Source organism: Rhinoderma darwinii, chromosome 1, assembly GCF_050947455.1.
Source record: "Rhinoderma darwinii isolate aRhiDar2 chromosome 1, aRhiDar2.hap1, whole genome shotgun sequence".
In the NCBI taxonomy this organism is placed as follows: domain Eukaryota; kingdom Metazoa; phylum Chordata; class Amphibia; order Anura; family Rhinodermatidae; genus Rhinoderma; species Rhinoderma darwinii.
The window spans coordinates 396257322-396283011 of record NC_134687.1 but is presented as its reverse complement, the minus strand read 5'-3'; the positions used below and the strand labels follow the sequence as shown (position 1 = coordinate 396283011).

At 46.1% G+C, this 25690-nt stretch overlaps 1 protein-coding gene across 1 annotated transcript in view; it reads right to left on the bottom strand.

Moving 5' to 3' along the window:
* Positions 1 to 22532, bottom strand: part of LOC142757856 (leucine-rich repeat-containing protein 2-like) — a 36699-nt gene extending 14167 nt beyond the window's left edge. Inside the window, exons 1-2 of the mRNA XM_075860654.1 lie at positions 22497 to 22532; positions 20804 to 20949 (exon numbers count right to left, since the gene is read on the bottom strand). Coding sequence (XP_075716769.1) covers positions 20804 to 20949; positions 22497 to 22532 — 182 coding nt within the window. The remainder of the gene's footprint in view (positions 1 to 20803; positions 20950 to 22496) is intronic.
* Positions 22533 to 25690: the final 3158 nt, after the last annotated feature.

Genomic DNA, 25690 nt, shown 5'->3' with positions numbered 1-25690 from the left:
AAAAAAATTAGATTTTCAATTTCACTGCAAAATTCCAATAAATTCTGCAAAAAACGTGTGGGGTCAAAATGCTAACTATACCCCTTGATACATTTCTTGAGGGGTGTAGTTTCCAAAATGGAGTCACTTTTGGGGGGTTTCCACTGTTTTGGCACCACAAGACCTCTTCAAACCTGACATGGTGCCTAAAATATATTCTAAAAAGAAAGGAGGCCCCAAAATCCAGTAGGTACTCCTTTGCTTCTGAGGCCTGTGTTTCAGTCCATTAGCACACTAGGGCCACATGTGTGATATCTCTAAAAAAAAAACTGCAGAATCGGGGCAATAAATATTGAGTTGCATTTCTTTGGTAAAACTTCTCTGTTAAAAAAAAAAATGATCACCAATAAATCTTGGCAAAAAAAATAAATGAAAATTGTAAATTTCACCTCTACTTTACTTTAATTCCTGTGAAACGCTTAAAGGGTTAAGAAACTTTCTGAATGTTGTTTTTTTTTTGTGCAAATTCTTTATTTCTCCAAATTTTTCACGTATAAACACATACAACAAAGCAATTAACATGCATATTTGTACCCAAAATCGTAGAGAAATATTACATATTGAAAGCATATATAAGTACAAATTACGTTATGAGTACAACAGTTCAGATTGCAATAATCTGTAGTTACACAGAAAAGAAAGGAAAGGAAAAGGTGACATGAACTATTTACATGAGAAAATTTTGTGCTCGTCTAGAGAGACCAATATAAGAGACGTCAACAGTCTACAACAATATCACATCTAGCATCCCTCCAGGGGCCCCAAATTCCAATAAATCTGGGATGCCTCCTATCCTCCAGCTGGCAAGCTCCTCCATCTTACATAGGTGGTCCATTTCGTCTGCCCACATTCGAACAGAAGGTGGATCAGTGGACTTCCATTTTACTGGGATGAGTAATTTTGCTTCAGTTATCATAACGGATGCCAAGTTGTTTTTTGGGGGATTAAAACCCAAGGTTGGTTTCCATAAGAGGACCAGAGCAGCATTGAGATCAATGGTAGTTTTGCAGATAGATGAGATAAAGGAGGAGATCGCCAGCCAGAAGGGCCGAACATGCAGGCAATCCCACCAAATATGCGACAGTGAGCCCGTATGCTTGTTGCAGCGCCAACACAGATCACTAGGGATGAGGCCTATCTTGAATAGAAACTCTGGGGTTCTATACCAACAGGTAAGAATTTTGTATGAATTCTCTTGGACCCTAACACATCTAGTGAATCTGTGTGAGTTATGTTGTATTTGAGAGATGTCCTGAGCCTCTAGAGATATATGGAGTTCTTTCTCCCATGCTAGTAAGAAGCGTGGTTTTGCAGGAGCTTTATTAAGTGTGAGATCAGAATATATTTTAGATAATAGTTTTAGCGGGGGGCAGGGAAAGCGAATTAGAATATCTAGCCAGGACGAGTCCGGAAGAGTTGTATACTTGGCTTTGAACTCCTTGCAGGAACTGCGGAAGCTTGATAAAAGCAAGAAATTAAGGTTGTTTGGCGGAAGAAAAGGAGTTGGGTCTAGTGTTTGAAGGTCATCAAAAACTTCCAAGAGGGGGCTTCCTTTAATAGTCTCCAAACTCCATCTAGTGGAGGTTTTGCTCCCAGAAGTATTGGTATAATGTTCAATCTAGAGTTTGGAGAAAACTGCTTAGGGGGGTCCAAGGACGAGAGAAAATTACGGAAAGCTAGGATTGTTCCCCTAGAAGGGGGGTTAATATCTTTTGTGACTGGTAAATGAGGAAGGAATCCCCAAAGTAACAGGTAGTGGGTATGGCCCAGTAAGTATCGTTCAACCTCTATATTTGGGGCGTTTTCAGTGTTCCTACATAGGGAAACCCACCTGCTCAGGTGAGTGGCCATATAGTTATCATACGGTTCTGGTAGGCCCATCCCCCCTTGCTGAGTTTTAAGAGCAAGTAGCGCATATACAGTGAAGGAAATAAGTATTTGATCCCTTGCTGATTTTGTAAGTTTGCCCACTGTCAAAGACATGAACAGTCTATTTTAGGCTAGGTTAATTTTACCAGTGAGACATAGATTATATTTAAAAAAAAACAGAAAATCACATTGTCAAAATTATATATATTTATTTGCATTGTGCACAGAGAAATAAGTATTTGATCCCTTTGGAAAACAAGACTTAATACTTGGTGGCAAAACCCTTGTTGGCAAGCACAGCAGTCGGACGTTTTTTGTAGTTGATGATGAGGTTTGCACACATGTTAGATGGAATTTTGGCCCACTCCTCTTTGCAGATCATCTGTAAATCATTAAGATTTTGAGGCTGTCGCTTGGCAACTCGGATCTTCAGCTCCCTCCATAAGTTTTCGATGGGATTAAGGTCTGGAGACTGGCTAGGCCACTCCATGACCTTAATGTGCTTCTTTTTGAGCCACTCCTTTGTTGCCTTGTATGTTTCGGGTCATTGTCATGCTGGAAGACCCAGCCACGAGCCATTTTTAATGTCCTGGTGGAGGGAAGGAGGTTGTCACTCAGGATTTGACGGTACATGGCTCCATCCATTCTCCCATTGATGCGGTGAAGTAGTCCTGTGCCCTTAGCAGAGAAACACCCCCAAAACATAATGTTTCCACCTCCATGCTTGACAGTGGGGACGGTGTTCTTTGGGTCATAGGCAGCATTTCTCTTCCTCCAAACACGGCGAGTTGAGTTAATGCCAAAGAGCTCAATTTTAGTCTCATCTGACCACAGCACCTTCTCCCAGTCACTCTCAGAATCATCCAGATGTTCATTTGCAAACTTCAGACGGGCCTGTACATGTGCCTTCTTGAGCAGGGGGACCTTGCGGGCACTGCAGGATTTTAATCCATTACGGCGTAATGTGTTACCAATGGTTTTCTTGGTGACTGTGGTCCCAGCTGCCTTGTGATCATTAATAAGTTCCCCCCTGTGTAGTTTTCGGCTGAGCTCTCACCTTCCTCAGGATGAGGTGAGATTTTGCATGGAGCCCCAGATCGATGTCGATTGACAGTCATTTTGTATGTCTTCCATTCTCTTACTATTGCACCAACAGTTGTCTCCTTCTCACCCAGGGTCTTACTTATGGTTTTGTAGCCCATTCCAGCCTTGTGCAGGTCTATGATCTTGTCCCTGACATCCTTAGAAAGCTCTTTGGTCTTGCCCATGTTGTAGAGGTTAGAGTCAGACTGATTAATTGAGTCTGTGGACAGGAGTCTTTTATACAGGTGACCATTTAAGACAGCTGTCTTTAATGCAGGCACCAAGTTGATTCGGAGCGTGTAACTGGTCTGGAGGAGGTTGAACCCTTTATGTTTGGTAGGGGATCAAATACTTATTTCTCTGTGCACAATGCAAATAAATATATATAATTTTGACTATGTGATCTTCTGTTTTTTTTTTAATATAATCTATCTCTCACTGGTAAATTTAACCTAGCATAAAAATTCTAGACTGTTCATGTCTTTGACAGTGGGCAAACTTACAAAATCAGCAAGGGATCAAATACTTATTTCCTTCACTGTATGAGCCTAGGGTGTTTTTTTGCCCAAAGGAACCAGGTAAAAAGACTTTTTAATTTCGTAAAGAAGGAATGAGGGAGGACGATAGGGACCGTCTGCAGAACGTATAAAATCTCGGGGAGGATATATGTTTTCAAGTAGTTTTTCCTACCTATCCAGGGTAAGAAAGGGAGATCTAAATCGGCTAATTGAGATTTAATCAGTTGAAGAAGCGGAGGGAAATTAAGGGGGTAAAGAAGAGATGGGTCTCCGGGCAGTATTTTATAGCTGTATCTGGCAATTTAAAATGGAAGTTCCTTTTTAGGGATTCTAAATCTTAGGGAGGGGCCGATACATTTAGGACTTCGGACTTACTGTAGGTGATCTTAAAATTTGATACAGAGCTATAGCCCTCAAAAATCTGCAAAATCTCCGGGAAGGCAGGACCAGGATTGGTGGTGAGAATCAACAGGTCGTCAGCAAAAGCCACAGTACGATGTAAAAAACCATAAACTCTTAATGGATGTTAAAGGAAGGTGATAGGGTGCCAGTTACCAAGTCCAGCCCTAGGAATGCAGTAAAGGTTAAAGATGGCTTGGATAAAACTAGAAGGGAAGCCAAATTTTTCTAATACCGCCCTCATGTAATCCCAGTTAACCCGATCAAATGCTTTTTCCGTGTCGGTACTTAGTAATACTAGGGGAATACTAGACTTCCGTTCGTGGTGAATGAGATGTACCAGGCGGGTAGTGTTGTGCCTGCCCTCCCTTCCCAGCACAAATCCCATTTTTTCAGGACCAATCAGAGTGCTCAAAGGGGGCTTTATTCTGTTGGCTAATAACTTGGCCCATAATTTTCCGTCTGAATTTAGTAATGAGATTGGCCGATAGCTACCACAATCCGCAAGGTCCTTCCCTTCTTTAGGGATAAGGGTAATATGAGCTTCTAGTGTTTGGGGAAGCAGGTGAGATCCCTGCAGAAGGTCATTGCAGAAGAACATTTGTGAGACGCAGAACAACTGAAAAGATGCTGGAAGAGTGCCTGACGCCATCTGTCAAGCATGGTGGAGGTAATGTGATGGTCTGGGGTTGCTTTGGTGCTGGTAAAGTGGGAGATTTGTACAAGGTAAAAGGGATTTTGAATAAGGAAGGCTAACACTCCATTTAGCAACGCCATGCCATACCCTGATTGGAGCCAATTTCATCCTACAACAGGACAATGACCCCAAGCACACCTCCAAATTATGCATGAACTATTTAGGGAAGAAGCAGGCAGCTGGTATTCTATCTGTAATGGAGTGGCCAGCGCAGTCACCAGATCTCAACCCCATAGAGCTGTTGTGGGAGCAGCTTGACCGTATGGTACGCAAGAAGTGCCCATCAAGCCAATCCACCTTGTGGGAGGGGCTTCTGGAAGCATGGAGTGAAATTTCTCCCGATTACCTCAGCAAATTAACAGCTAGAATGCCAAAGGTCTGCAATGCTGTAATTGCTGCAAATGGAGTATTCTTTGACGAAAGCAAAGTTTGAAGAAGAAAATTATTATTTGAAATAAAAATCATTATTTCTAACCTTGTCAATGTCTTGACTATATTTTCTAGTCATTTTGCAACTCATTTGATAAATATAAGTGTGCGTTTTGATGGAAAACACAAAATTGTCTGGGTCACCCCAAACTTTTGAACGGTAGTGTATACAGCACCAGAACAAAGCTCAGTACATATATACAGCACCAGAACAAAGCTCAGTACATAAATACGACACCAGCACAAATGCAACTCAATTTTCAACCCCTGCCGTATAGGTTTGCATTAAACTGTATGCAGCTCGCAGCATGGCCCAAACGATGGTAAGGATATGCTGGGAGATGCTGTTTCACTAAAAAAAATTCATACCACCCATCATCTCGCTGCACATCATACAGTGACTACAGTGCTGATTAGAGGCAGAATAAATGTTTACATTAAGTGACTCACAGGTAACGTCAGATTCTATTTTTTCTTTTTCTATTTTCTTCTTCATCCGGCCCAGACCTCTATGACGACTTCTCCCGGCCACAGCCCATTTCTGCAGTTTGCAACTCAGATGTCTTCAGCTTCTCACTTTTCAAACATTTCTGCACCTATAAACAAAGATAAAGTTCTCATGGTGCCAGACACTGTGCCCCTATATATAATAGCGCCATACACTGCACCTCTACTTATAATAGCACCATACACTGTGTCACACACACACACACACACACACACACACACACACACACACACACACACCGTGTCCCCTGTAGATAGTGCCCCCAGAGAGCCCCCTGTAGATAGTGGCCTACATAGATCACCCTTTAGATAGTGACCCCCATAGAGCCCCTGTAGATAGTGCCCCACATACAGCCCCCTGTAGATAGTGTCCCACATATAGCCCCCTGTATATAGTGCCCCACATATAGCCACCTCTGAAAATAGTGCCCCACACGTAGGCCCTCCTGTAGATAGTGCCCTACATATATCTCCCCCTATAAATAGAGCTCCACATCTAGCCCACCCCTGTATATAGTGCCTCACATATAGCTTCCCCTGTAGCATTCCATATATAGCCCACCCCTGTATTTAGCTCCCTTTGTAGATATAGCCCACCACTGTATATAGTGTCCAACATATAGCACACCCCTGTATATAGCCCCCATAGATTGAGCCGACCCCTGTAGATAGAGCCCCCCCTGTAGATAATGTCATTGACATTTTTATTAGGATAAAAAAAAAAAAGCTTTACATACTCACCTTAATCCCGTTCCCACGCCATCCGGTGGCAATGCAGACCTGCTCTTTTCTGAGCAGGTCTGCTGGGGTTGAATGACGCAAGCGGCGAGATGACCTCATTGCGCCGCTTGCGTCGTTGAAAGGCGATGATTGACAGGGCAAGTCATTCTGCCCTGCTAATCAGCGCCTTTCAAAGATGCGCGCCGCTTGCATCTATGAAAGGCGCTGATTGGCAGGGCACTATGACGTGCCCTGTCAATCAGTGCCTTTCAATGACGCAAGCGGCGCAAAGAAGTAAACGCGCCGCTTGAGTCTGTGAAAGGTGCTGAATGGCTGGGATTGCTCCGTCTATATTCATCGTCTATAGTGCAGGAGGGGGTGGCGGCGGCTGGTTTCAGTGATGCCATCGCCCCCTCAGAGAGGCAGCAGGCCACCGTCATGTACAGTGCAGCCCTGGCACCACCCAACTTCCCTCTTAGTTGCACCCGTGGCACGTGCCCCAACAGCCCCCCTCCCCTAGCTACACCCCATACTGGGGGCCTTCAATAGGCCTATACCTGCCATGGCAACCGATCTGCACCCCACAGTTTTTTCGCGGGCAGGGCCAATTGTGGGACAAAGGGAGCCGTGGCATCTGAGGGGTTAAACAGCCAGAATCATTTAGAATGCTTATTATATGAAAAATTTTACATATATCAATTGTTAGGATTTGAAGAAAAAGAGTTGTGTATTTTTAAAACATGTAGTAGTTTTAACAATATTTAATTGGTCGAGTTATGACTAAAATTCTTTTAGAATGTCTGCATATGTAAGACTTATTAGCTGTATCAACTCATTGCAATTTTAATAAAACTTAAATGAAATTTAGACCAAAAACTGACAGATTTACAGCTGAGGCCAGGGCTATACCTAGACTATTTGTAGTACTAAAGATTGATTTTAACTATTGAGTGACTGCTGCAGTCCAAGATTGCATTCAACTCAATGTACTCATTTGGACTTCAGCTGTAGCTCAATAGTTAAATCAATCAGTAGAACTACAAAAAGTCCAGATGTAGCCCTGGCGCAAATAGTAAGTCATAATTGAAACTTTTAAGTTACTATTACCTATAGAGATGTGGCCACAGTAAAGTAGCTAAGGAGTCTGTGAGATAATGCCATGTTTCCTATATAAATAATATTAATAATGCATCAAATTTAGATAAATCAATTATGAGGAATGTGATTTATCTTGGGAGATAAAAGAAGAATTAGTGTATGTTCTCAATCTATCCACTGGTACACATTGAAAACAATGAAAGGGGAACATAAATCCATTAATATAGTTATAAGTATTATTTACTAAATGAATGCTATAAAACTGTAAATATAGAAAAATGAAATCAGAAATTAAATTGTAAGCTTATAATCTTTTTTGTGTTTTCAGGAATTAGAGAAATTATGTTTTAGTGTAGACTAAGTATGAATCATAAACATTTCAAGTTCACCCACGGCAATAGGCAACAATATTAATATCTAACAATGTAACTTTTAATGTCAATTTTAAGAATAATAGTAGTGCTTCAGTCACTTTCCGATCTACCGTCACAATATGCCATGTTTGCAGACGTCTTCAGTAAGAAGGAGGCAGAGACGCTTCCCCCCATCGCATCTGTGACTGCCCTGTTGAATTACTTCCTGACGCCTCGCCACTTCGAGGTCGAGTTTATTCTCTCTCCCTGCCAGAGACTCTAGCCATGTCTGCCTACATTAAGGAGAACCTCAAGAGAGGGTTCATTCGGAAGTCATTCTCCCCTGCAAGAGCCGGATTCTTCTTCGTGAAAAAAAAGGATGAATCTCTTCGCCCATGTATCGACTACAGGGGTTTGAACCAAATTACGGTCAAGAATTGTCATGCCCATGGCCGTGGGCCGTCAGGCTCACTCACCTCCTGACGCCCGCAGCCATGGAACTGTGAGCGCTGGTCCCCATCTCCTCCTCAGGAGACTTCTTTGCCCACTTCCGCTTCTCCTGGCTGGGTCCTGTAGGAATTAAGTCAAAATTAGCCCATTATCCCCTGGACTATACGAGGGGCCCAGCCCCTTCCTCCCTTGCCTGAGCCTTGTCGTTACCCTAGTCTGTCTATGCAAATGGTCTCCTAAGTGTTTTTTAAGTTCCCAGTGTTTCCTGTTCCTGCTACCTGTAACCTGTATCCCGCGCTATCCTGGTCAAGTACCGTGTTGAGCTAAAGTCGTCCTGTGCTGTATACCACGCCTGTCCTGATAACCACGCCTGGCGCCTGCCTGCTGCCTAGTCCCAGCCGAGCCTGTCTTGCTACTGTCCGAGCTACCAAAGGTACACTATACGAACTATAGACTGTGACCTGTGTCCTGTTGGCCAGCTGCCATACTGTCAAGGCGGTATGGTCCAGTATGGTCCAGTGGGTCCAAAGACCATGATGACATCACAAGAGATGCGGGCGGATATGCTAGACCTCCGGTCTCAACAGGACCAACTCCTCCAGAGCTTGAACATTATTTCACGTCAGCCGGAGGTGCAAGCTGCCGAACCTCCTACTACACCTGCTGGCATTACTGATCCTCCAACTACACCTCCTGGCAGTGCAGATCCCCAATTTTCTTTGCCACTTCCTGACTGCTATGATGGAGACGCAAGGACCTGCCGTAGATTTTTGAACCAGCCAGATCCACTTTAGCCTGTATGCAAGGGCATTTTCGTCTGATGGCGCAAGGGACGCTTTTATCGTCTCTCTCCTCACTAGCAGGGCCCTTGCATTGGCGAACCCTATCTGGGAAAGACAAGGAACATAGATCGTGACTTCCAGGGGTTCCTACGGACATTTCACATGGTGTTTATGGAGCCTTGACGAGTCTTGTCTGCAGCCACTTCCTTGCTTAACCTACGCCAGGGAGACACCTACGTGGGCGAGTACGCCATCCACTTCTGCACCCTGGCAGGAGAACTGTTGTGGAACAATGAGGCCCCGGTGGCTACATTCTGGCAGGGACTGTCTTATTCCTATAAGGACGAGCTTGCCGCCCGGGATCTACCGTCTACGCTGGATGACCTCATCCTTCTGGCCGCCCGGATTGATATAAGGATCCGAGAACGGTTCCATGAAGCTCGTCGGGAGGGAAGACTCCCTATTCCGGTTCCTACTTTGCAGCAACCCCTGCTGTCCTCTGATGTTGATCCTCCTAAGGAGTCTGTGAGGACGGACCAGTTTAAGCTGTCTACCAAGGAGAGACAACACAGACGCACCTCGGGACTCTGTCTGTATTGTGGCCTCGGAGGCCATCTTGTGCGTCTGTGTCCCCAAAAGCCCCAGAGCCTAGGCTTGGTTGGAGAGACAACTGTTGGTAAAGAGGGATTTTCGTCTAACTTATTCATTCCCGTGACCATAGTGTCCGGTGAGAAAACGCATCGGGTCTCTGCATATCTGAACTCTGGATCTGCTGCTAATTTCATTCGTAGAAACCTGGTGGATCTTCTCCAATTGCCCACTACCCCTCTGGAGAGGCCGTTGATGGTTGCATCTGTGAATGGACTACCGCTGCCAGACTCAATTGTTGTTGTGACCAAACCACTGAGGCTCCAAGTGGGAGCCCTCCACTCCATTCTTTGTCCTGGCTAAAGCCGTCAATCCTGTGCTGCTGGGCCTGCCCTGGCTCAGGCTACATGCCCCAGTCCTGGACTGGAATTCTGGAGAGGTTCTCCAGTGGGGTCCCGAGTTTCAAAACCGTTGCCAGGTACAGATTCATTCGGCTCAGCCTCCTCTGCCTCGGTCCTTGGCAGGATTGCCCGGTCATTAGTCTGCATTTTCGGATGTCTTCAGCAAGAAAGAGGCGGAGATGCTGCCCCCACACCGGGCGTATGACAGTCCTATCGACCTAGTTCCTGGTGCATCCCTTCCCCGTGGTAGGGTATATCTTCTTTACCTGCCAGAGACTGTGTCCATATCCGCCTATGTTAAGGAGAACTTGGAGAGGCGCTTCATACGGAAGTCTTCCTCTACGGCAGGAGCCAGGTTCCTCCTCGTCAAGAAAAAGGATGGTTCTCTGCGTCCTTGCATCGACTACCGGGGTCTCAACCAGATCACGGTAAAAAATAGGTATCCATTGCCATTGATCTCTGAACTATTTGATCGCATATGTGGTGCCAAGATTTTTTCAAAGCTAGACCGGCATGGGGCTTACAACCTAATCCAAATTCGCCGGGGTGACGAATGGAAGACTGCATTTAACACCCGTGACGGATACTATGAATATCTAGTAATGCCCTTTGGCCAGTATAATGGTCCCACGGTCTTCCAGAAATTTGGTAATGACATCTTCCGTGACCTCCTCTATGTTTGTGTTTTGGTCTATCTTGATGACATCTTGATTTTTTTTCTCCAGATCCAATGACTCATCAGAGACATGTTTGTCAAGTTTTGCTGTGGTTAAGGGAGAATCGCCTGTACGCCAAGTTGGAGAAGTGCGTGTTTGAGAAAGATGCTCTACCCTTCCTGGATTACATCATCTCGAACCAAGGCCTTAAGATGTATCCTAAAAAAAGGTAAAGTCCGTCCTGGAATGGCCACGCCCTCAACGCTTGAGGGCCAAACAGCATTTCCTAGGATTCGCCAAATTCTACAGACAGTTCTCACTGACATCTCCTATCTGTACCCTCACCAAGAAAGGCATGAATGCCAAGGTGTGGACTCCCGAAGCAGAGGCCGCATTTAATAGCCTGAAGAGTGCCTTCATGTCAGCCTCTATCCTCCATCATCCAGATGTTTCTCTACAGTTCTCTTTGGAAGTGGACGCCTCCTCTGTCAGTGCTGGTGCACTCCTGTTCCAGAGAGGTTCCAAGGGCAAGTCAATGGTATGTGGCTATTATTCTAAGCTCTTCTTTTCCGCAGAATGCAACTACTCGATTGGGGATCAGGAGTTAGAGGCCATCAAATTGGCTCTGAAGAAGTGGAGACATCTATTAGAGGGTGCAGTTCATCCCATCTTGATATTTACGGACCACAACAACCTCACTTATCTCCAGACGGCCCAACGACTGAATCCTCGTCAGGCCAGGTGGTCGCTGTTCTTTGCCTGCTTTCAGTTTGCTCTCCACTACTGTCCGGTCGACAAGAATGTGAGGGCCGATGTCTTGTCCAGGTCATTCAAGACAGAGGACACTATGGAGTCTCCACAGAGTATCATTAACCCGTCCTGCATCATCCCTGTCAACCCTCTGCAAGTTAGAGACATTCCCCCGGGGAGGACTTTTGTGCGTCTGGCTGACAGAAGAAGAATTCTCCGCTGGGGACACAGTTCCAAATTGGCAGGTCACACGGGTGTCCGTAAGACCTGAGACCTGATTGCTCGTCAGTTCTGGTGGCCCACGCTGCCCAAAGACATCACAGACTTTGTCTCCTCCTGCACGGTGTGCGCAGCAAATAAAGTTGCCCACGCCAAACTGGCAGGCCTGCTCCAGCCGCTGCCTGTGCCCGATGCCCCCTGGCAACATATTGCTATGGACTTTGTCACGGACCTGCATCTCTCTGCTGGTTGCAGTATGGTCTGGGTGGTGGTGGACCGATTCTCCAAGATGGCTAATTTCGTTCCACTGACCGGCCTACTATCCGCTTCCCGACTGGCCAATCTCTTCGTCCAACACATCTTCCATCTGCACGGCTTGCCTCTACATATTGTGTCGGATCGGGGGGTTCAATTCACCTCAAAGTCCTGGAGAGCCCTCTGCGTACTCCTCGGTGTAAAGTTGGACTTCTCCTCTGCCTACCATCCCCAGTCCAATGGTCAATTTGAGAGAATAAACCAGATTATGGAGTACTATCTACGACAGTTTATCTCCAGGCAGCATGATGACTGGGTGCAGCTGCTTCCTTGAGCTGAGTTTTCCTACAACAACCACACCAGTGAGTCCACCGCTAAGAGTCCATTCCTCATTGTCTATGGCCAACACCCTCAAATAGCTCTTCCTGTTTCCACTACGTCCCATGTGCCTGCAGCTGACTCTGCATTGAGGGACTTTCTACAGATCTGGCAGCAGACGCGATCTTCTATTCTACTGGCGGTCGACCGCATGGATAGAAAGGCAGACACAAGAAGACGAGAGTCTCCCCAGTTCCTTCCAGGCACTAAGGTCTGACTGTCCTCTAGGAATATCCGGCTGAGGGTGCCATCATACAAGTTTGCTCCCAGGTTCCTTGGACCCTTCGAGATTTTGCAACAAATCATCCCTGTTTCCTACAAGCTTCGGCTGCCTCCTACCCTCAAGATCCCTAACTCCTTCCATGTCTCCCTGCTGAAGCCGGTGATCTTGAACCGCTACTCCAAGACTTCCACTCCTGCAGTGGCTCTCAGCAGTTCATCAGAGACTTTTGAGGTTAAGTAAATCCTGGACACCAAGAAAGTGGGTGAAATAACCTTTTATTTGGTGGATTGGAGGGGGTTTGTTCCTGAAGAGAGGTCCTGGGAGCCAGAAGAGAACCTCCATGCCCCTACCCTCCTGAAGAAGCTTCTCTCTAGTTCTGGCCCTAAGTGAAGGGGGCGTAAGATTGGGGATACTGTCATGCCCATGGCCGCGGGCCGTCAGGCTCACTCACCTCCTGACGCTCGCAGCCATGGAACTTTGAGCTCTGGTACCCATCTCCTCCTCAGGAGACGCCAGCGCTCACTTCCGCTTCTCCTGGCCGGGTATTGTAGTGTGCTCTTAAAGGGCCAGTGCGCGCACCTGAAATTAAGTCAAAATTAGCCCATTAGCCCCGGGACTATAAGAGGGGCCCAGCCCCTTCCTCCCTTGCCTGAGCCTTGTTGTCGTTACCCTAGTCTGTCTAAGCAAATGGTCTCCTAAGTATTTTTTCAGTTCCCAGTGTTTCCCGTTCCTGCTAGCTGTAACCTGTATCCCCGCGCTATCCTGATCAAGTACCATGTTGAGCTGAAGTCGTGCTGTGCTGTATACCATGCCTATCCTGCTACACCATGCCTGGTGCCTGCCTGCTGCCCAGTCCCAGCCGAGCCTGTCTTGCTACTGTCCGAGCTACCACTGGTACACTATACAAACTATAGACTGTTGGCCACTGTATCCTGTATCCTGTTGGCCAGCTGCCATACCGTCAAGGTGGTACGGTCCAGTGGGTCCACATACCCAACGTGACAAGAATAAGTACCCCCTACCAATCACCTCCGAACTTTTTGATAGAATTTGTGGGGCCAAGGTGTTCACAAAGCTGGATTTACGCGGAGCTTCTAACTTGATCCCTATCCGCAAGGGTGGCGAGTGGAAAATCGCGTTTAACACCCGAGATGACAATTATGAATACCTTGTGACGCCTTTTCGACTATGTAACGACCCAGCTGTGTTCCAGGAATTTGTGAATGACATTTTCTGAGACGTACTGTATGTCTGTGTGGTGGTCTATCTGGACGACATCCTGATTTACTTACCTGATTTGTTGACACATCGTAAGCACGTTCGCCAAGTCCTCCTGTGGTTAAGGGAGTACCGCCTATATGCTAAACTTGAGAAATGTGTATTCGAGAGGAACTCTTTGCCCTTCCTGGGCTACATCGTGTCTGACCATGGTCTCAAGATGGATCCAGAGAAGGTGAGATCCGTCTTAGAGTGGCGACCTCATGGTCTTCATTCCATACAACGATTTCTGGGATTTGCAAATTTCTAACGGCAGTTCATCCCGAACTTCTCATCTCTGACTGCCCTAATCTCTGCCTTCACTAAAAAGGGGGTGAACGCCAAGGGCTGGACTCCGGAGGCAGAAGCAGAGTTTACTGAGCTCAAGAGCGCTTTTACCTCAGCATCTGTTCTCCATCACCCTGATGCTTCTCGGCAATTTCTTCTGGAGGTTGATGCCTCTTCCGTAGGTGCTGGAGCACTATTGTGCCAAAAGAATTCCAAAGGCAAGATGGTGGCATGTGGCTTCTTCTCAAAATTATTCTCCCCAGCAGAGCGCAACTATTCCATCAGGGATCGGGAATTGCTGGCCATCAAGTTGGCCTTAGAGGAGTGGAGACACTTGCTGGAGGGTGATAGTCATTTGATTATCATTTACACTGTGTTCCAAATTATTATGCACATTGGATTTAAGTATCATAAACATTTAATTATTAGTTTTTCAATTAAACTCATGGATGGTATTGTGTCTTAGGGCTCTTTGGATCATTGTAATCAATCTCAGACACCTGTGATAATTAGTTTGCCAGGTGTGCCCAATCAAAGGAAAACAACTTAAGAAGGACGTTCCACATTATTAAGCAGGCCACAGGTTTCAAGCAATATGGGAAAGAAAAAGGATCTCTCTGCTGCCGAAAAGCGTGAAATATTGCAATACCTTGGACAAGGTATGAAAACATTGGATATTTCAAGAAAACTTAAGCGTGATCATCGAACTGTGAAAAGATTTGTGGCTGATTCAGAGCACAGACGGGTTCGTTCAGATAAAGGCATAATGAGGAAGGTTTCTGCCAGACAAATTAATAGGATTATTAGAGCATCTGCTAAAATGCCATTGCAAAGCAGCAAACAGGTATTTGAAGCCGCTGGTGCCTCGGGAGTCCCGCGAACTTCAATGTGTAGGATCCTCCAGAGGTTTGCAAGTGTGCATAAAGCTATTATTCGGCCACCCCTAAACAATGCTCACAAGCAGAAACGGTTGCAGTGGGCTCAGAAATACTTGAAGACTAATTTTCAAAACGTGTTGTTTACTGATGAGTGTCGTGCAACCCTGGATGGTACAGATGGATGTAGTGGATGGTTGGTGAATGGCCACCATGTCCCAACAAGGCTGCGATGTCAGCAAGGAAATGGGGGAGTCATGTTTTGGTCTGGAATCATGGGGAGAGAGGTGGTAGGCCCCTTTAGGGTCCCTGACGGTGTGAAAATTACCTCTGCAAAGTACGGAGAGTTTATGACTGACCACTTTCTTCCGTGGTACAAAAAGAAGAACCGTGCCTTCTGTAGCAAAATTATCTTCATGCATGACAATGCACCATCTCATGCTGCAAAGAATACCTCTGTGTCATTGGCTGCTATGGGCTTAAAAGGAGAGAAACTCATGGTGCGGCCCCCATGTTCCCCTGACCTCAACCCTATTGAGAACATTTGGAGCATCCTCAAGCAAAATATCTATGAGGGTGGGAGGCAGTTCACATCAAAACAGAAGCTCTGGGAGGCTATTTTGACATCCTGCAAAGATATTCAAGCAGAAACTGTCCAAATACTCACAAATTTAATGGACGCAAGAATTGTGAAGGTGATATTAAAGAAGGGGTCCTATGTTAACATGTAACTTGGCCTGCTAAGTTTTTTTTGATTGAAAGAGCTTTTGATTTCTGTAAATATGACCTCCTGATGCTGCAAATTCAACAAATTACCATTTTAGTTCTCTTTACAGCCTTTAACATGTTTTGATCTCTGTTGTGCAAAATAATTTGAAACAGTGCATTTTGAGTTTTTTACTTCTAAAAAAAAATCTGTTATCATTAGGAGATTTGTTCAATAAAATTTGCATTATACCCCAACGGGTGATGGCTTGAAGATTATACTGATTTTGTTCCATTGACTGGCCTTCCATCTGCCCCTCGCCTGGCAAATTTGTTTATTCTACACATCTTCCGCCTGCATGGTCTTCCCCTGCATATTGTCTCGGACCGGGGAGTACAGTTTACATTCAAGTTCTGTAGAGCTCTGTGCAACCTATCAGATGTAAGGCTGGACTTCTCCACTGCCTACCACCCACAGTCTAATAGTCAAGTGGAGAGGACCAATAAAATTTTGGGGAACTATCTCCGTCATTTCGTTTCTGCCCAACACGACAATTTGGTGCAACTTCTGCCTTTGGCGGAGTCTCATACAATAATCACACAAGTGAGTCTACTGCCCTTTTACATCGTTTATAGGCAGCATCCTCGAGTTCCTCTTCCTTTGCCAGCCATGACTCAGGTCCTTGTAGCCGATTCTTCTTTTGGGACGTTTATTCATATCTGGTAGGTAACTAAGTCTGCTATTCCCCAAGCAGTGGACCTCATTAAAAAAACATGCCGATAAAAGGAGAAAAGTTCCTCCTCAGTACTCTCCTGGAGTCAAGGCCTGGCTATCCTCGAAAAACATTAGTCTCAAGATGCCCTCCCACAAATTCGCTCCCAGGTTCCTCGGTCCTTTCGAAGTCCTACAACGGATTAACCCTGTGTCCTATAAAATTTGGTTGCCTCCCACACTCCCACAATCCCCAAGTCATTCCACCTATCCCTCCTTAAGCCTTTGGTCCTAAACCGCTTCAGTAATGCTCCTAGGTCTGCAGTTGCTCCCAGCGGATCGTCTGAGGTGTTTGAGGTAAAAGAGATTCTGGACTACAAGAAAATAGGAGGAAGAACCTTCTACTTAGTGGACTGGAGAGGGTTTGGTCCTGAGGAGAGGAGGGGGCATAAGGGGGGGGGGGGGGTACTGTCACGGCCTGCCGCCGTTCCTTACCTGGCGACGCCCACGACCACAGTTTGTTGTTCTCCTGCCGGCGTCTCCCTCCTAGGAGATGCAAGCACTCGCGGCCGGCTGGTGCTGCTCAGACTGTTATGGTGTGTGCGTGCATGAGGTCCCGGCCTTAAAGGGCCAGTGCGCGCACATGTTTAAAGTTCCCTTATCAACCTCTGCCCATCCTGGACTGTAAGAAGGGCTCTGCCCTTCCATTTCATGCCTGAGCGTTGTTGTAGTTTTCCCATGTCTGTATTGCAAACGGTCCCTTAGTGTTTTCCTGCTCCCAGTTTTCCCTTGTCCTGCCTCCTATATCCTGTATTCTGTGCTGTGCCTTGTTCCGAGCCTGTGTAGTACCTGAGCTGTACATTGCCTTGCCTGCTGGAATTCTCCATGTCGGCTGTTGTCTGTCCTTCTGGATATCATCCGCCTCGTCTAGTGCAACCCACTACCTCCAGCCCCATCTTTGCCAGAGCCCTTGCCGCCATCCGGACTATCCCACGTACCCGTGTGCTATGCTCCTACCATAGACTTTGTGCATAGACTGTGAGTTGGTCAGCTGCCTCTCCGCTATGGTGGAGCGGCTTAGTGGGTCCACATACCCCTGGATTGTGACAGCAGGTGAATCAGCTACCTTAAGTCCATCACCACTCTGGTCAGCAGAGTCTAAGGCTACTCTATGGTCTGCACCAGAGCCCACCGCAAGGCAGGTTGGATTTGGCTGCATAGAACCCAGGTTGCTTTTACAGTATACGGTGTTGAACAGGAGGTGCAATGCACTTAATACCAGAATGGATAAACAGACATGCCAGAGGGGTAATCAGCAAGCACAATACTAAACCAGGAGATACTAAAAGTCCAAATTGCAAAATAGAAGAATACCAGGAGTAGCAGAGGTCAAAATCAGCCGATAGCAGAATGTACAAATCAGTGAGCAGAGGGTAAATCCAAAAGACAAAGCCCAGTTCAAGTAGTCCAAACAGTCAAGGTGATAAAGAGTATAACCAGGAGCTTGATCTGACACATGTATACACAAGAAATCACAAGCAACAATGAGAAAACGCACCAGACTTAAATACTCCATCCTTGGCCCTGATAGGACGCAGACAGAGAAATGAGATTGGCTCTGCATCTCAAAATGGGGCCACCCAGAAGCATGGCTAGTAGTCATGACAACCGTAAAGTGACGGACGTTTCCTAATAGCAACTTCCCCAAAAGCATCCCTCAGCTAGCAGAAGGATACTTTGATCCATTGTTTTAGTTTTCTTCTATGACTTAAATGGTTACTTCTAAATAGATTAAATAAGGATACACTTGACGTGTACATTGGGAAGTGTTCCTGTTGTATACATCTAAAGCGATTATAGAGTTACAACAAACTATGTCTGATAACTAAACAGAAGTGAAAAGTGAGTTTCTGTGAATGATAAATGTCAATTAATAAATTAACATTTTGAAAAAAATATATGCATCTAGGCCATGGCGACTGTTCATTTACCTACCTGGCAGTGGCGTAACTACCGCTGTAGCAGCCGTAGCGGCTGCTACGGTGCCCGCGGCATGAGGGGGCCCATGTTGCCCGCCGGCACGGGCCCCCACCATGGCCTGAGGCTCCGCTAGCTGCCGCTATGGCTACTACAGCTCGACGCCACTTAACACTACGGCAGAGCAGGGAGGTATCTCCTCGCTCTGCCATTAAAGGGGTTGTTCCTACAAAAGACATGTATCCCCTATCCACAGGATAAGGGATACATGTGGGATCGCTGGCAGCGATAAGGAGAACAGGGGACCGAAAGTCCCCTGAAGTTCTCCATCACAAACCTCGTACTTCCGGGGTCTGTGTCGGCAGCTCCGTAGAAATGAATGGAGCACCGGTCGCGCTTGTGCGCATTCGTGACCAGCGCTCCTTTCATTTTTATTGAGCTGCGCAGATGCCGGAAGTCAGAGGTTAGTCATGGAGAACTTCGGGGGATTTTCGGTCCCCCATTCTCCCTATCGCTGCCAGCGATCACACATATATCCCCTATCCTGTGGATAAGGGATACATGTCTTTTGTAGGACAAACTATAGGTCGGATTTTTTTGGGGGGTTGGGGCTGTACGGCGTTACCTACAGGGGGGGCTGTATAGCGTTACCTACAGGGGGGGCTGTATAGCGTTACCTACAGGGGGGCTCTATGGCGCTATCTACAAGGGGGCTGTATGGTGTTACCTACAGGGGGGTTCTGTATGGCATTACCTACAGGGGGGGCTGTATAGCGTTACCTACAGGGGGGCTGTATGGCGTTATCTATGGGGGGGCTGTATAGCGTTACCTACAGGGGGGGCTATATGGCGTTACCTACAGGGGGGGCTGTATGGCGTTACCTACAGGGGGGGCTGTATGGCGCTATCTACAGGGGGGCTGTATGGTGTTACCTACAGTGGGGGCTGTAAGGCGTTACCTACAGGGGGGGCTGTATGGCGTTACCTACAGGGGGGGCTGTATGGCGCTATCTACAGGGGGGTCTGTATGGCGTTATCTACAGGGGGCTGTATGGCGTTATCTACAGGGGGGCTGTATGGCGTTACCTATAGGGGGGGCTGTATGGTGCTATTTACAGGGGCTGTATAGCGTTACCTACAGGGGGGCTGTATGGCGTTATCTACAGGGGGCTGTATAGCGTTACCTACAGGGGGGTCTGTATGGCGTTCTCTAAAGAGGGGGCTCTATGGCGTTCACTACAGGGGGGTCCATATGGCGTTATCTACAGGGGGGGTCTGTATGGTGTTATTTACAGGGGGGCTGTGTGGCGTTCTCTACAGGGGGGCTGTATGGCGTTATCTACAGGGGGGTTCTGTATGGCGTTATCTACAGGGGGGCTGTATGGCGTTATCTACAGGGGAGCTGTCTGGCGTTATCTACAGAGGGGGCTGTATGGCGTTATCTACAGAGGGGGCTGTATGGCGTTATCTACAGGGGGGTTCTGTATGGCGTTATCTACAGGGGGGCTGTATGGCGTTATCTACAGGGGGCTGTATGGCGTTATCTACAGGGGGGGCTGTATGGCATTATCTACAGAGGGGGCTGTATGGCGTTATCTACAGGGGGGGTCTGTATGGCGTTATCTACAGATGGGGCTGTATGGCATTATCTACAGAGGGGGCGTATGGCGTTATCTACATAGGGGTGTATGGCGTTATCTACAGAGGGGGTGTATGGCGTTATCTACAGAGGGGGCTGTATGGCGTTATCTACAGAGGGGGCTGTATGGCGTTATCTACAGAGGGGGCTGTATGGCGTTATCTACAGAGGGGGTGTATGGCGTTATCTACAGAAGGCGGTATGACGTTATCTACAGAGGGGGCTGTATGGCGTTATCTGCAGAGAGGGCTGTATGGCATTATCTACAGTGGGGGTCTGTATGGAGTTATCTACAGGGGGGGCTGTATGGCGTTATCGACAGGGGGGGCTGTAAAAAAGGCACTATCTACAAGGGGGGGGTTCGGCAACACCCAGGGGAGGGGGGAGGGCCCAAGTCAAAAGTTTGCTATGGGGCCCAGTCTTTCCTAGTTACGCCCCTGCTACCTGGCAAATGTCTTATGGGCGAGGAAACAAATGTATTTGGATAACTTGTAGTCTGTAATTAAAATGACAGAAATGCCAGGCAGTTTCTGTACTAGTTAAGATTCTGAGATGTAAAAAGCGACATATTTGCCATGAAATAAACATGCATTGGTGAGACCATGACTATAGTAATAATGATATACAAGTTTCTGCATATTTATATTGCTGAGTTTCTTGTCTTGTTCACTATAAACACAACTAGAATTGGTTGAATTTGACTTTGTAACTATGACATTATTCATTAGGTTAATGCCATAGTGTTCTTATTTGGTAGGCAGTCTCACTGTCATTTGACCTGTCATAGTAGAAAAAGTAGTTCAAATCATGGTGTCCATTTCTGTACATATTTCTCATTATACCTTCTATATGTCAGTAAATGATGTATGCAAGTCAATCACAAATATGAAGCTGAGTCTCATGACAGCATTGATTTTCAGCATGAATAACATTTACCTGTCTATATCCTGTGGAAGATCCTTTAAGTTGTTACTGCTGATGTCCAACCATTGCAAACTTGACATACGTAAGACACAAATTGGAATAGAAGGGAATTTGTTTGCCGACAAATCAACAAAAGTGACCTTTTTCAAATTACTCAACTGGAAAGGAAACCAGAAACATTCATGACAATGGAGATTGTGGAAATGGTACATCCCGTTAAAGAAGTGCACAAGTTATATAATCAAAGCAATAAAAAGTTTTATTACTTGTTATTATACTTTTGTTTAAAGAGGCTCTGTCACCAGATTAAAAATGCCCTATCTCCTACATCATTTTATCGACACTGGAATGTAGTTAACAGCGGTGTTTTTTATTTTGAGAAACGATCTTTTTTCAGCAAGTTATGACCTTTATTACATTTATGCAAATTAGTTTCTTAATGCCCTAGTGGGCATTTTTTTAACTTTTAACCAAGTGGGCGTATTACAAAGAAGTGTATGACGCTGACCAATCAGCATCATACACTTCTCTCCGTTACACCCAAGCTTGTTTCACTGAACAGCGTGATCTCGCGAGACCACGCTGTGACGTCACTTCCGCCCACAGGTCCTTCATCCCTGCGTCTGAAGACTGAACATAGATCGTCTCCAAGCGTATGAGAAGTTACAGTCGGATCTGCAGCAGCAGCGGAGGAGGCAGCATCACACAGTGCAGGTAAGCATATAGAACTCCCTAGAGACGAAGGACCTGTGGGCAGAAGTGACGTCACACGAGATCATGCTGTTTAGTGAAACAAGCTTCAGTGTAATGGAGAGAAGTGTATGATGCTGATTGGTCAGCGCCATACACTTCTTTGTAATACGCCCACTTGATTAAAAGTTAAAAAAGGCCCACTTGGGAATTGAGAAATGAATTTGCATAAATGTAATAAAGGTCATAACTTGCTGAAAAAAGATTGTTTCTCAAAATAAAAAACACTGCTGTTAACTACATTCCAGCGCCGATAAAATGATGTAGGACATAGGGCATTTTTAATCTGGTGACAGAGCCTCTTTAAACTGTGTAAATTTTTAGGCTGGTCAATTTTTTTATGTTTTCTAATATTCCATAGTACCACAAATTATATAATTCGGTTTATAATGCAATATCAAATAAATAACATTTCCAGCAAATTATACTTCAATTTTCCTTATAGAGTTTTGTGTTCACAAAACTGTTTACCATGCATTCAAAGTACAATACTTATCTACTGTAAGACAGCTTTCTTTATATTAGAGCAACTGTGTGATGCCCTAACAGAATTAGGCTCTATTCACACGACTGGGTCAGACTGTCGGTCGATAAAAACGGCCGCTTTGGTCCGTTTTTCTCGGCCGTTTTCATCTTTTTTGCAGCCGTTCCATTTCCTTTCCGGGCCGTGTTTCCGTTTTTAACGGCCGATTTTTAACCGTTTTGCATCCGTTTTTTCCCTGTCCGTTTTAAATACAGATGAATTTAATTCGTAATTTTTTTGACACACACTTCTCTCTGTAGATAATGCCACACACTACCCTCTGTAGATACTGAAGAAGTACTACCCCCGTACGAAGGCATCCGCCGAAACGCGCGTTGGGTTTGGCGTCTCCCCTATGCGGTGATATGAATTTGGGTACGTACTTTCATTTCCATCAGCAGACACTTTGGTTGTTATCCTTCTGGGCTATACCTTATGCCTATGAGCCTGGTCTTCTTTGCTGCTCATGCTCTGTACACTTGTACACATGTTATACTGCTATACCATTTAACCCGTTAGTGACCGCCAATACGCCTTTTCACGGCGGCCACTAACGGGCTTTATTCTGATGCACACGCCTTTTCACGGCACTGCATCAGAATAAAATTGCGGCGCCGTGAAAAGAGATAGCTCCCTGCTCTCAGCTACCGGAGGTAGCTGAGGGCTTGGAGCACAGTCTGGGGACCGTTGTTTGCGGTCCCCAAACCGGCGATCGCCGGTATTCAACGAATACCAGCGACCGCCGTTACAATGTATGCAGCGGTGGAAAAGTAACATTTTTATCTCCTCTCACCATGAATGTTTGGTGAAAGGAGATAAAAAACTAACCTGAAGGGCCTCCGATGCCCGCGATCGTGCCCCCCTTCTCTTCTCCCCCCGCAGCTGCCGGGAAGAGAAAAAAAATGGCGCCCGCGCATGCGCACACAATCTAATTAAGATTGCGGCGCCGTGCAGAGGGATAGCTCCCTGCCCTCAGCTACCAGAGGTAGCTGAGGGCTTGGAGCACAGTCTGGGGACCGTTGTTTGTGGTCCCCAAACCGGCGATCGCCGGTATTCACCCCAATCACCCCAATTCACCGTAATCACCCCAGATTACCCGTAATTACCCCAGATTACCCGTAATTACCCCAGATTACCTGTAATTAACCCAGATTACCTGTAATCACCCCAGATTACCAGTAATCACCCCAGATTACACGTAATCACCCCCGTTTTTTTGTTTATCTTCTAAATAAAAAAAAAAACAAAAAAAAAACAATTATTAGTGTAGTGAACATGAACCGCAGAAGCCGCATAATGTTCTCTGCAGAGCAGGCATACGCCATGCTGTGCTCTAGCGGTTCCGGCAGTGATACGGACACTGTGTCAGAAGCAGAACTTGGCTCAGAAAGCGACACAAGTTCTGCTTCGGCCTATGGTGCTGGATGCAGCGGTCAGCGGTGAAGCGTCAGGAGACGGGCCTAGTACTGCAGTCCCTTCCGCAATTTGGGATCCTGCAATTGCTTTCTCCCCCCAAGTTTTGCCATTTACAGCGACTCCAGGCATCAACGCAGATGTCTCAAATTTTAGTCCCTATAATTTTTTTCATTTGTTTATAGGCGATCAGGTCCTGGAACTAATCGTCCAGCAGACTAATTTATACGCCAGGCAATTTGGCACCCAAAACCCCAGGTCTTGCTATGCCAGAGGATGGATCCCCACAACAGTTTCTGAAATAAATTTTGGGGGGGAATTACCCTAAACATGGGCATAGTAAAAAAAACCTCTATCCGCTCCTATTGGGCTACCAGCGCTATCCATAGCACGCCTGTATTTGCAGCCGTTATGGCCCGAACGTGCTATGAGACTCTAATGCGTTTCATGCATTTTTCTGACAATACATAAATCCCCCCAAGAAGTGACCCAGCCTATGATCGCCTCAACAAGCTGAGACCCCTAATCTCTCTCCTATGTGACTCATTTTTCAATTTATACACCCCAGGCCAAAAACTATCGGTAGATTAGTCCCTTATGTCCTTCAAGGGCCGTCTATCGTTTCGCCAATACATCCCCTCCAAAAGAGCCCGATACGGAGTGAAACTCTATAAGGTGTGCGAGAGGACAACGGGCTACACCTGTGGCTTTTTCATTTATGAGGGCAGGGACCGCCACCTTAATCCCCCAGGATGCCCAGAGGATATTGGCATTAGTGGGAAAATTGTCTAGGAACTCATGGTGCCATTCCTACAAAAAGGGTACCATGTGTACACCGACAATTACTACACCAGTGTCCCCCTGTATAAGTCCCTCCATGCTGCGAATACAGGGGCCTGTGGGACGGTACGAAAACATAGAGTCGGCTTCCCTCAACGACTTGGGGTCCAGGCAACTAGTAAGGGGTGCGTCACTCTCATTTGCAAGTGACCAGTTGCTCGCTGTCAAATGGAGTGACAAAAAGGACGTGTACATGCTCTCCACCGTGCACGAGGACACCACAGTGGCAGTAAGAGAGACGGGCGCTACCTCTGATAAGAGGAAACCGGTCTGCGTGGTGGACTATAACAAGTTCATGGGGGGAGTCGATCTATCTGACCATGTCCTACAACCGTACGTGGTCAAGCGGAAAACTAGGGCCTGGTATAAAAAGGTAGCGATCTACCTTATCCAAATGGCCACTTACAACAGCTATGTGCTCTACAAGACCCAGGGAACGCTTAGTTTCCTCCAGTATCAGAAGAAAATTATAGAGCACCTCCTGTTTGACTCCCCCGCACCTAGAGACTCCTTCGAGTCAGAGGATGTCAAAAGGCTCACTGAGCGCCACTTCCTTCACACCGTCCCTGCCTCTGTGAACCAAAGATACCCCCAAAAGAGATGCCGGGTGTGCAGTAAACACGGAAGGAGGAGCGATTCCCGGTTTTACTGCCCCATGTGCCCTTCAAATCCAGGCCTGTGCAACTACCCCTGTTTTGAGACCTACCACACCGTTTCTAATTATTAATTTTATCTATAATTTAGGGAAAACCAAAAAGGGTGGGGTGGGGGGATTCTTTTTAGGGAGTCAATTTCATTTATGCATATTTTTTTGTTTAGTTTCTGGGTTTTCCAAGGGAGGGAGGGATTCTCATGGGGAGGTTTATTTATTTCAGACTGTAAAACTAAATTTCCCCTTTATGATTTTTTTTATACAATTCTTGGACAATTAAATCCTGGACTTGATCACTCACAAATGAATACAGTTTATTGTGCAGGAGCCCACATCTGTCTATTCAGAAAATGGACCCCACAAGTGTTCTTGAAATAAAAAATAAATGTGGGCATTGCATTTATTAGTAGATAAATCCAACACCTGCGACCCGTGCCGCCCCTGAATTAGTGGAAGTCGTGCATTTTAGCAATGGTTACAAGAATAAATTGGGGATGTATTTCCTTTTTCTTATGACTACGTCCTGCCACATACGGCTGTTACATTCCTAATTCTGTACCGTGATACGGGCATGATATTTTTTTTTTGGAGGATCTCTAATAATTGAGCTCTTCCTTATCAATACACCATGGGCTTTGTTACGGTTCTTATGGAAATACTGACATCATTTTGGGGATTAGTGATCCTTTACTGTTCCTATAGATGGTTTTGGACATTGCCT